The sequence below is a fragment of the Labeo rohita genome, chromosome 2 (genome assembly GCF_022985175.1).
Source record: "Labeo rohita strain BAU-BD-2019 chromosome 2, IGBB_LRoh.1.0, whole genome shotgun sequence".
In the NCBI taxonomy this organism is placed as follows: Eukaryota; Metazoa; Chordata; class Actinopteri; order Cypriniformes; family Cyprinidae; genus Labeo; species Labeo rohita.
This window is the reverse complement of record NC_066870.1, coordinates 27,246,988-27,260,238: the sequence shown is the minus strand read 5'-3', so window position 1 is coordinate 27,260,238 and position 13,251 is coordinate 27,246,988. Positions and strand designations below refer to the sequence as shown.

General features: G+C 34.0%; 1 protein-coding gene across 6 annotated transcripts; it reads left to right on the top strand.

Moving 5' to 3' along the window:
- Window positions 1-461: 461 nt before the first annotated feature.
- LOC127182841 (cerebellin-1) lies at window positions 462-11,733 on the top strand. Of its 6 annotated transcripts, none has more exons than XM_051138487.1 (7): window positions 462-592; window positions 869-1,081; window positions 9,930-9,992; window positions 10,202-10,264; window positions 10,479-10,541; window positions 10,644-10,775; window positions 10,876-11,733. In XM_051138487.1, exons 2-7 carry the CDS (start codon window positions 913-915, stop codon window positions 11,151-11,153), a joined length of 768 nt encoding a protein of 255 aa, XP_050994444.1. In that variant the 5' UTR covers window positions 462-592; window positions 869-912; the 3' UTR covers window positions 11,154-11,733. The 6 variants fall into 6 exon arrangements, with proteins under 6 accessions (XP_050994444.1, XP_050994462.1, XP_050994470.1 ...); XM_051138496.1 differs by having other exon boundaries at window positions 496-556; XM_051138505.1 differs by lacking the exon at window positions 9,930-9,992.
- Window positions 11,734-13,251: the final 1,518 nt, after the last annotated feature.

The following is a 13,251-nucleotide window of genomic DNA, read 5'->3' as shown; positions in this document are numbered from 1 at the left end:
CTTGCTGCCACAGAACCTGATTTTACCAAGTACGACATGTTCCTGGATCAACATCTTTGTTGACCCTGGAACAACATTGTGATTAACCAATCAGATTTTAAAAAACAGTTTATAGTTTTTGTGAAGTTTAGGCTTACAATCAGTGTTTGGTGCTTGTACATCATTCATCTATCATTTCCTCTGATTTTAGGGATTACTCATGGGTAAGGTTAGGTTTAGGTGTAGGGATGTGGTCAAGATTAAATTTTTGAATTAAAATGTTGTTCCAGGGTCAACAAAATATGTTGACCCAGGAACACATCTAACTAAGCAAATTCAGGACGTGCGCATGCTGCCATGGATGAAAAGTAAAAAGGAGAGGAGCTCAGCAAGTGCACATTAAACAGGCCTTTTTAAAGGGGGCATTCCCAGTCTGGATGACCTCATTTGGGGAGGTCACTAACTTATCTTTAAATATCCGTGACAATGACAGTGACGTTAGATGATGCTTTATGACCACCTGAAGAGCTTCAGTACAGACAAGAACAATCGCTGATATTGCCTTGATTGAAAAACGGTTTGATATTTCTACTTTAACTTCTCTCTTCTAATTGTAAGTATTTTAATGTTCTTTTAATATTGGTCTGATTCAACTTATTTATAATGATTAATAACAGGCCTGCATATCTATTAATGTATTTATTATGCTGTTTAGTTATTATACTTTAAGTGCACACAATTCTACATCTGACTTGTCCTAATGGATTACTGAAATTAACAAACTGAAAAAAAACCCCTCACAACATTAGTGTATAGTACAAATGTTTAGAAACGTATGCAACCTTTCAAAAAAGTTTTAAAGCTTTTATAACATCGTTTGCAATTGTAGAATAATTACAGGAATAATTTGAGCCCTTGAAAAAACAACTTAAGATGGCGGTGTTACAAATGGTACTGCTGCTCTGTGTTGGGATTTCGTTTGCGAAAGATTCATGTTCAACAAATGTGAACATTTATGCTGAGCTCGAGAAACTGAAAAACATGGATGAAAGGATAGAAAAATTAGAAGGAACACTGGACAAAGTGTTGAGTGAGAATGTAGGTAAGGTGGAACAGTGGTTGCATTTTTTTGAACATCATAGTGGTAAAACTACAATTTCTGAATTGTAAGAAATTGCAACTTATAAATTAGTTTAAAATCACTGTTTAGCAACACTTTGACATTATCATATCTTTGTGTATTCCAACAGCTTTGAAAACCACAGTACAAGATTCACAAAATAAGCTTAAATCTTTACAAAAGGGCAAGTAAAAGGCACACTTTGTTAACGTTTTAAATTACATATTTTATGTAATTATACATGTCAAACCAGTCTATTTGTTTATTCACAGCCAAAAAGGTTGCATTTTCTGTTGGACTTCTGCAATCTGGAACAGGACACACTGGACCCATTAGTACTGCGCAAACTCTGGTCTACAAAAAAAGTCTTCAGTAATATTGGAGGTGCCTATAACCCAAATACCGGTAAGTTCTGTAAAGAGAATACCATGACAATTGCAGAATCCTGTTCACATGATTTTCTGTGACTACTTTGTACATGTGCATTGCAGGTATTTTCACAGCACCAACGAAAGGAGCCTATAACTTCAGATTTTACGCTCATTCCCATGGTGGAACCACAATGGCAGTCACTCTCTTGAAGAATGGTCAAACCCAGTGCTCTGTGTTTGCTTGGAAGCCTGCCTCCAATGGCAATGGCAGCAATGGTGTTGTTCTCACACTGGAGACCGGTGATCAAATTTCTACACAACTTTGGGCAAACACCTGGGTTTATGATGATCCAGCAAGTTACACCAGTTTCAGTGGTTTTCTGCTTTTCCCCATGTGAATGTCTGAATCTTGTATAACCCATAACCTAAGGATCCTCAAATGCAAACTGTGTGTCTTTTGCTTCAAGAGAGGAACCATACATTTGTATTGTGTTTTACTTTCTTTCTTTTATAATCATTCATTCACTCATTTAGAATCATTTAGCACTTAACTGTTTTATTATTCAATTTAATCAATCAATTTAATCATTATAAAATGTATAGACTCATTTAATTGATTCATTAATTGTTTTCTTTTACTATTTTTCCATTGTTGTTTAGTTATATGACTGTGTTTCAAGGGATGTTTGTCTTCATAAATAAGAGATAAGTGGGAATGTTTATGGAAATTCAAGGTTTAGGGGATGTTGTTGTGAAGCAGTTTGGTATAAGACTATTGTTGGATTTGTATTCATCAGACGAAGTCTGAGCATTGAAACATACACAACTAGACTATTCAATAAACTCTGCTCCTTCTTTATCAGCATCACTTCGTCTCCTGCTTCTGCTCTTCTCTGGCTTTGCTCAGTCAACTTCTAGACTGACAGAAGACTGTTAATACAGGTTTGGGTACCAGACAGGACTTACTTTATTATCTGGCATGGAAGGCATGATCTAACGTGTAAGTGAACTACATCTTAGTAAATAACAGTAAATAAAAGGCTTTAAAAAAGGAGAGATCATTGCTTTTTAGTTAGGCAGATCATTTACTTTCAGTTTTTAGGAACTCATATTATTTAACAAGTGTAGCACTTTCCACATTTCTAGTATATCAAATGCTGAACATTTAATTAAATAAACCAAATACATCACTGAACTATGTTTCCTACCCCCATGTGGTCAGACAATGACAAAAAAGCAGAAAGTTGTAAAAAAATGTAAAGCTCATATTGTGACATGGTAAAATAGTAATCATACTTAACATCATATTCATGTTATTGGTGATATGAATGAAAGAATTAAAAACTGAACTAAAAACAATCTGTCCCCAATACTCACCATTAAAAAATCACTGATATTGTCACATGATAAAAAATTTGCCAGTGTTTTAATATTTGCTGATGTGGCCGAGTGGGTAAATTCCCTCTCCTGTATTTAGAATGACAGCCTATCAGAACTGGGTATTTGTTATATAACGGCTGCGATTAGGCTACCTGGGAGGCATCATTGCTAACTCCGCCCCTTGGTGCGTGCAGGTTTCCGCCTAATAGGTATGTTTTTTTAGCTAATGCAGGGAGCTCGTGCATATCAGTAGGGATGTGCCGAATTAGGCTTTTGAAGCAGTGAGGCTTTTACAACAAACTGCGTTGATGCTTCGAAGCTTTTAATACAGTTTTCTACTCAATAAAAATTCTTACACAAAATGTGTCATTCAGATGTTTTGTTAATTGGGGTGTCATTGTAAGCTTTATTTGTGAATTTTATAAGCATATATGTCATTAGCAAGGTGGCGCATGTGTGCATCGATAGAATTACCTAGATGTATTGTATTTTGCACAAAACAATGACAAAGACTTTATGTTCTTCATTTTTTACTTGCATCAAACTTCTGTCTTTTCACCTCCTAAATAGAATGTTTAATACGCCAATAAATTAGACCAACTTAATATTTCACTGCACCATTGTTGTGTCTTCTTTATAATGGAACACAAGCATGCACAAAAAAAAGAGTAATATTATTAAACTGGAAGGACAGAACTCACATTTCTATTACTCATTGGCTCAATCTGTTAGCAGACCCACTTACACTTGAGAAGTTAACTTCCTCACTCAGGAATAAAATGTCCACTTTTGAAAAAATATGGAGCCCACTTCTAAAATTCCTTGACAGTTGAATCTGATATAATATGAAAACTGCATATAACCAAATGTATAGAAAAGTAGGTGTTTTGACATGCATTTTAGGCTCTGATTGATGTTTATCACAATCATATGTAGTCTTTTGACATATACATGGTTTGTGTGTACACGTTTGTCTGTCTTTCCCTTTTGGGTAACACTTTACAATACGGGTGCATAAATATGTATTAATTCATGATTTATTAATGAACAGATAATCACAGGTTAATGTATAATTCATGAAGAACTAAACCATTTATTAATGATTACTACATCAGCAACTAATGAACATTCTATATGATTCATAGATTAAGTAATCAATAAATTGTCATTAGTTAGATGTGTCATAATGTATTAGTTCCCTAATAACTTATTTTATTAACTAATGATGTAAATTCATGTTAATAACCACAGTGGTCAAAGCTATGTACTTCAACATCCAGTTATCTGCTTTAATTAATCATTAGCTAATGATTTGCAAATGTATCATAATGTTATGACTTTACTTGTTGAGGCACAGAACTAACTAATTCTAAATCCATAGTCACAATGACATGTTACTTAACAATTAGTTAATAGTTCTGTGCCACAACAAGTAAAGTCATAACATAATGATAAATTTGCAAATCTTACACATGTTTGTTTGATGCATAGTAAGGTTATTCACCTTATTTGTTTCAGAGTGGCAACAGTTTATCTTTCCAGATAACGTAGCTCTGACATAGCAACACCCAACATAATCACTTGCATTTTATGCATCTTATGCACTTTATTCCTTTCTCATTTATGGTATTCATTTAGTAGTTGTTGATTACTCTTGTCTATCTTTTGTTAATAAAATTCATTTTATTACAACTTGTGTCTTCCTTGTGTTGATAATACAGTAAGAGGTTCTACAAGTTAGAGATCCCACCAATCTTTCTTATGTGATGTACTCATAATCACACATTAATTGACATATGATCCAAGAATCATAATCATCACATGCTGTCAAGAATCATCACATGCTGTGACATGAGTACCCATCATTAACCAACTACACCTCCCTAGGTTGGTGAAAGCAAAATTCACTACACCACATGGCAACTGACATCTGGCCCAGCTCACATTAACTGGTATAGGCCAAAACCACCAGAAAACAGGGTAACGCAGTGTCACAATGTTCCTCATCTGCGCAACTGAAATTTAAAACAGGTAAGTGTCTTCTGTTAGTTAGCGAAGCATTTAAAAACTGATCTAAACTGCTAAATAACAGATCTGTGATTAAAATTTGTCAGATTTGTCTAATTTTAAATGAACATTTAAAATTAGATGAAAAATTTACTTCAGCCAGAAATGTATAACATAAATGTTCAGCAATATCTTCAAAAGATTTTTGAATTTTGGCACAATTTTTTCTCTATATAGTGTTCATATGGTAACTAGATACTAATACCGAAAAGTTTGTTATGCTGGGATGTGTGGAAATATTTAAATTGTGTGTTACAACTAACCCTGTGTTAGATTCCCAGATAGCACACGTACGTCTGCAAAATGTCTGTTAAATATCACTTGATCTGGAAAGCATCTGCTGTGTACAAACATCTGACACACGTCTGTAATATGTCAGTTTTACATACATTCTAAATCATAAACATCTTAAAGACATCTAATAGGCGTCTATTTGACATCTGATAGGAAACGTTGTATAGACGTATTGCAGATGAGCAAACACTCCAGATGTAAATGCAGACATCAAACAGACATCGCCGTGACTATAAGGGTTGTGTAAACCACAGCCAACATAAGCTAACCATGAATGAAAAATACTTAAATATACAAAAAAGTTCAGATGCAAAAGCCTCTAAATCCATCTAACGCATTTCTTTAAAATTAGCATTTTTTTCTGGCTACTTTGTATAGGTTTCTAAGTACGTACTAGTGTTGGGTTCGAGTCCACCTTAGTCGAGTCCGAGTCGAGTGCGAGTCTTTAACCAATCGAGTCCGAGACAAGCCTGAGTCCAAAATGGGCCGTGTCGGACTCAAGTCTGAGTCCCAAAGGGCCGAGTCCAAGTCGAGTCCGTCCGAGTCCAAGGAAACACTACTGTTTGTCAGTATCTTAATATGGTTTTAACCCAGGGGTGCCCAAACTCGGTCCTGGAGGGAGGTGTCCTACAGATTTTAACTCCAGCCCCAATTAAACACACCTGAACCAGCTAATCAAGCTTATACTAGGCATATTAGAAACCCCCTGGCAGGTGTGTTGAGGCAAGTTGGAGCTAAACCAAGGACCAGGACCGAGTTTGGGCACCCCTATTTTTAACCTTTACAACTAGAAAAATGCAATGTCAGTTGAAATGTAAGAAAAGTAAACCTCTAGTGGATCTTGCCATTTTGATTTTTGATTTCACAACATCTCATAATTAGTGTCCATACTTCGCTTAGCAAACTCAAAGTCATATAACAGAAGTTATGGCTGATCTATGTAATGTGACATATTTTAGAGTGAAACAGGTTTTAGAATGTGATAAATTATAGGGCAGGACTTGACTTTATTCATTGATGTAGTAAATGTATAAATTCAAGGGTGGGGGTAAAGGAGTAGGTATCTTGGTAAATGGGACCTTAAGAGCAGAAAATGCACCTCTTTTATTTCTGGCTTTCTTATTTTTATTGTGGCTGTGTGTGGTTTGGGTTGTATATGATTTTTTTTTTTTTCTTGAATGAAAATGAGGTTGTGAGGGATAAACCTAGTCTTTACAATGGCCCTACCTATACTCTCCATAAGTCACACCTGTTTTATTTTTGAATGCATTTATAGTTACATTAATTACAAAAAATTACATTATATAAGGAATAATTGATGATGGGCCATTTAATTATTAGAAAATCATGCACACCCAAGGTGGTTTTGGACCCATAAAAACTGTTGCTGCAAAGATGTTAGAAAAATTATTTTTCTTTCAAGCTACAAACTGGCACCATGTTTAAATAATAATAATTTCAATACAGAAAAAACTAATCAACTAATGTAAGTAAAACATTCTCAAGCTCAAGGCAAGTAAACACTCTTGAACACTCTTAAAGTATTACTTACAAGCAAAAGTATTAATACATATATTAATCAAAAATACAAATGAAATAATATTTTTTAAAATAGAATCTTTTTTAAGTTTTTTTTATTTAGGTCTATAAGGCTATTACAGAAATAGACTACTACAGACATTTCATGAAGTAATAAATGTTAAAATAAAATACTGCAAAATCTTCACTGTATGCATTAAAGATAATTCTTATTACAGTTAATAAGTGATTCAGTCAAGAACAGTGAGTGATTTTCTCTTTTTCTTTTGTTGTTTGATTATTGTTTGACGTGGTCGGCAGCTGCAGGTTTACGCTGCTGTCGCTTTAAGATCTGACGCACAGATCAAATATTTTGACGCATCAGTGTTTCTCCCAGCTGTTGAGGTTTACTTAAGACAAAACCGACTTCATTTACATGAATAGTCTCCAATACGAGCATGTATGTAGCAATAACAGAACCTATTAAAGCGAAAGAGAACTCGGCATTCGCACACTTAATGAGAGGCGCGTTCTGTGAGCGCGCTTTCAGTGTGTGTGCGCACATAAACCCGTCGGCTTTCAAGTAGCTACTGGACAAGACTTTCGTGATAATGCATCGAGTCAGTGACATTTCCGTCAACTGTCTCTGGACTCGGACGGACTCGGGATATTTTCCGAGTCCGAAAGGCTCGAGTCGCCTAAAAATTGTACTCGAGACCGGACTCGAGTCCGAGTACGAGTCCGAGTACCCCAACTCTAGTACGTACTGGTACTTCTGATTGGGCAGAGGCTGGAATTTAGTGAGTTTGAAATAAAAGTATTTGATGGACGTATACTATGTGTCAGGAGCATTCACTCAGTATCATTATCTCATTTTTTGACCGAGATGGCTTTTAGCTGGTTTTACATCTGAACTCTTCATACACAATATATTTAAGCTTCATGCTTGTCTTTGTAAACATGATTGTAAAGGTGATGAGAGCTAGCAAACATTAGTAAAGGAATTCTTTTGAAAAATAAATATACAGATATTTTATTTCTTTAAAATCAGTACATTTTTATATTTTGTGAATAAATCAGGATGTGGGCTTAAATGGTGCCAATTAAGCTCATGCCAGACTTTTGACTTTATTCATGAAATATCTTAATTTTATATACTAAAATGTACATCAACTAATTATTACAAATAAGATTTTAAAAATAAGATAATAAGATAAATCTTGCATTTTAACAAATGATTTTTTCTTATAAACTTAGACACCTAATCTTACATTTTGGTGGGCTTAATGGGTACACTTACCCTATAACAAATAGCAGGTAAGTTTAAGAAAGTTAAAAAATTAGATGTACTTTTTAAACAAATAGGGAAAATGAAATAAATTATTTGTATATATGTAGAGAAATCAACAAAGACTAGTATGGATTATCAAACTGTCTGTTGTGTTGTTTTTTTCTTAGAAATACCTTTTAAACTGCATGTTCAGAAGCTCACAGTAAATAGCAGCAGTCATTATACATGTGTGGGCCCACACACACACACACACACACAACACACACACACACACACCAGTCACACACCTTAAAGGATTAGTTCACTCCAGAATTTAAGTTTCATGAGAACCCATGTCATCCAAGATGTTCATGTCTTTCTTTCTTCAGCTGAAAAGAAATTAATGTTTTTGAGGAAAACATCACAGGATATTTTTCCATAGTGGACCTTAATGGGGACAAACAAGTTGAAGGTCCAAATTGCAATTACTCCAAACAGCATTCTCATTATACTCACGGGGTGGGAATGTATCCAATCACAAATGAAAGAACAAACCTGCTAAGAAAAGACATGTTTTGAGCCAGTGAATCACTAACAAACTTCATATTTGCCTTAACTCACGCAAGTACATCAACACAGTACACAGACACTGTTATGATACTATCTGAATCACCAACCTTTATAAATACATCATTACACCAGAAATGTGTAATTGTGCTTAATAATAATTTGAGGTCAAAGTTAAAAGGATGAGGAATATATCACTCTACAGATGACTTATTTATGCTCAAAGTAGAGAAGAGAACATGTATTAGAGCAACTTTACAAGTAGTATGCAGGAAGCATGCTGCCATGGATGAAAAGTAAAGAGAAGAGGAGCTCAGCAAGTGCAGAGGAACACATTAAACAGGTCTTTTTTAAAAAAAAAAAAAAAAAAAAAGGGGGTGTTCCCAGTCTGGATGACCTCACTTGGGGAGGTCACTATGTTATTTTTAAAAATCCATGACAATGACAGTGAGATCAGATGTGCTTCATAAACACCTGAAGACCATCGTTGATATTGCCTTGATTGAAAATATTTTGATATTTGTACTTTAACTTCTGTCTTCTGTCCAGTTGTAAGTATTTTAATTATCTTATAATACAGGTCAGATTAGATTTATTTATAATGATTAATATTAGGTCTGCATGTAGTTAATAATCTATTAATGCATTTATTATGATGAAAATGTACTTTTAGTGCCCTTAATGCTACATCTGACTTGTCCTGATGGCTTACTGAAATAATAAAGTCCCTCACAACATCAGTCTAAAGTACAAATGTTTACAAACTTATGCAACCTTAAGAAAAGGTATTAATGCTTTTGTAACGTTTGCAGTTAAAGCTGAATTGTGGAATAATTACAGAAGTAATTTGTGTACCTGAAAAATAACTGATGATGGCAGTGTTACAAATGGTACTGGTGCTGCTCTGTGCTGGGAGTTCACTTGCAAAAGATTCATGTTCAACAAAACTGAACATTTATGCTGAGCTCGAGAAACTAAAAACATGGATGAAAGGATACATGGATGAAAGGATATCAAAAATTAGAAGAAAGTTGAATGAAGGTAAATCTTTGTGTGGAACAGTGGTTCACAAAATAAGCTTTTTTGTAAAACATCATTTAGATGTTTTAAATGTATAAATCATATTTTAAAAATACAATTTCATAGAACTATTTTAAAGAAATTGCACATTAGTTTAAAATTATTTTTACAATCATCATATCTTTGTGTATAAAGCTTTTGCACATACAAGATTACAAAATCATCTTTTTTAGCAACTCTGACATTTAAATGTTTTAAATATATAAACATTATCATATCTTTGTGTATTCTAACAGTAGCTTTGCAACACCATAACATTACATATCTTTGTGTATTACAACAGCTTTGAAAACCACAGTACAAGATTCACAAAATAAGCTTAAATCTTTACAAATGGAGAACGAAGGCAAGTAAAAGGCACACTCTGTTGACATTTAAATGTTTTAAATATATAAATCATATTTTATTATACTTTTACACTGGTCTACTAGTTTATTCACAGCCAAAAGTTTGCCTTCTCTGCTGGACTTTTAAAGAAATTGCAACTTACACATTAGTTTAAAATCACTGTTTAGCAACACCATAACATTATCATATCTTTGTGTATTACAACAGCTTTGAAAACCACAGTACAAGATTCACAAAATAAGCTTAAATCTTTACAAATGGAGAATGAAGGCAAGTAAAAGGCAAACTCTGCTGACATTTAAATGTTTTAAATGTATAAATCATATTTTATTTTATTATACCTTTCATACCAGTCTATTCATTTATTCATAGCCAAAAAGGTTGCCTTTTCTGCTGGATTTTTAAAGAAATTGCAACTTACACATTAGTTTAAAATTATTATTTAGCAACACTGTCATTATCATATCTTTGTGTATTCCAACAGCTTTGAAAACCACAGTACAAGATTCACAAAATAAGCTTAAATCTTTACAAATGGAGAACGAAGGCAAGTAAAAGGCACACTCTGTTGACATTTAAATGTTTTAAATATATAAATCATATTTTATTTTAGTGTACCTTTCATACCGGTCTATTTGTTTATTCACAGCCAAAAAGGTAGCCTTTTCTGCTGGACTTCTGGAATCTGGATCAGGAAACACTGGGCCCATTAATACTCAGAAAACTCTGGTCTACAAAAAAGTCTTCAGTAATATCGGAGGTGCCTATGACTCAAATACTGGTAAGTTCTGTAATATCTTGTTCTAGAATATCTTGACAAATGCAGAATCTTGTTCACATGATGATATTTTCTGTGGCTACTTTTTACATGTGCATTGCAGGTATTTTTACAGCACCAAGAAAAGGAGCGTATTACTTCAGATTTTACGGTCATTGTCATGGTGGAACCACAATGGCAGTCACTCTCTTGAAGAATGGTAAAACCCAGTGCTCTCTGCATTCTTGGAAGCCTGCCTCCAACAGTAATGCCAGCAATGGTGTTGTTCTCACACTGGAGACCGGTGATCAAATTTCTACACAACTTTGGGCGAACACCTGGGTTTATGATGATCCAGCAAGTTACACCAGTTTTGGTGGTTTTCTGCTTTTCCCCATGTGAAAGTCCGAATCTTATAACCCATAACCTAAGGATCCTCAAATGTAATCTGTGTTTTTTTTTTTTTTTTTTTTGCTTCAAGAGAGCAACCATACATTTGTGTTGTGTTTTACTTTCTTTTATAATCATTCATTAATTTATAATCATTTAGCATTTAATAATTTTATTATTCAATTTAATCATTATAATAATCATTATAACCATGTATACAGTAGTCAACATTCTGTGGATCAAAGAAGTTCATCAAAGACAAGAACGGGTATTGTTTTAGTTTTAGGACAACTTTGATGAAAAGTTTTGATCCACTTCAAATGTTGACTACTGTATACTAATTTCATTGCTTGATTGTTTTCTTACACTATTTTCTATTGTTGTTTAGTCATATTACTGTGTTTCAAAGGCTGTTTGTCTTCATGAATAAGAGATAAGAGGGAATGTATATGGAAATTCAAGGTTTATGGGATGTTGTTGTGAAGCAGTTTGGTATAACACCATTGTTGGATTTGTATTCGTCAGACGAAGTCTGAGCATTGAAACATACGCAACTAAGACTATTCAATAAACACCTTCTTTATCAGCATCACTTCGTCTCCTGCTTCTGCTCTTCTCTGGTTTTGCTCAGTCAACTTCTTGGCTGACAGAAAACCGTTAATACAGGTTTGGGTACCATACAAGACTTGCTTTTAATAGGTTTTGGGTGTTAGGCAGTTTTGCTGACTAGTTGTTTGGTTACCAGACAAAACGGATATTTTCTGACAGGATCTGGTTTCCGGGGCTGAATCTTTATTATCCGGCCTTGAGGCATGATCTAACTTGTAAGTGAACTACATCTTAGTGAATAAGAGTAAATAATAGGCACAAAGAAAGTGAGATTGTTGCTTTTAGTTAGATAGATCATTTACTTTTAGTTTTTAGGAGCTTGTATGATTTTTCTAAGAACAAGAGTAGCACTTTCCATATTTCTAGCATACCAAATACTGAACAATTAAATAAACAAAATACATCACTGAATAATGTTTTGCTTTCATTCTTACCCCATGTCATCAGACACTGACAAAGAAGCAGGAAGTTTATAATAAACAGTGAAAATCAAAAATTGAAAGCTCATAGTGTGCAGTGACGTGGTAAAATAGTAATCATACTTCACATCAAATTTATGTTATTGGTGATATGCATGAAAGAATTAAAAACAAAATTAAAAACTTAACTAAACAATCTGTCCTCACAACTAATCTAAAAAAAACAAACCCACTGATATTGTCACATGATGAAAAATTAGACAGTGTTATCGAGCCTGCATAGTGTTATGATTGCAAAACTCAAAACAAAACAAAATGAATTAAATATTTAATCTAAATATTTCATAATTGAAAAGGGTAATATAAAAATGACAGGTAGACAGATAACAGAAAGTTGGAAACAGTTTATTTTAGAAACCTGAGCAACATTCAGACTATTGGATATGTCTACTCGAAACATTTCTAATCCAGCACCAATTTTAACACAAGCTTAACCTCCATCATTTTTACATTTGATTTATAAACACCTACCTACTATTCATTCATAACTTTTTAGATGTCTGTAATATGAAATTCACCTTGGATGGTAATTGTGTGCTAAATGATAAGTAAACCATGTGAAAATTGAACTGGAGAAATATTGTCACAGTGATAACATTTAAGATCTCGTTTTTGACTACCTGGGTTAAAATGACTAGACATGACTATGGCATGACTTTAGAGTCGGGACTGGAAAGTTCGAGGTTCACAAACCGAAGTGTTTTTTGTGTAATGTCAGTTGTGTTTGCAACATGACTTGCTCAGCCGTTACAAGGCTGAGCAAGTCATGTGGCAAACACAAACCGACATTACACAAATTCTGATGTTACTCAAACAATTTCTGCCCAGACAACCAAACTAAAAAGAAGACTGAAAACATGTCTTCTCTCACTATTATCTGTTGTAAGGTCCACCTAGCTGAACCAACAAATGGTGGTTGAAGGTCTCCTGCAAGTTCGGTCTTTTTGGTGCACAAAGTAAATTCATTTAAATTAAATTCACACTCCATTTTATTATGACCTCAAATTTAAGTTAGAATGCCA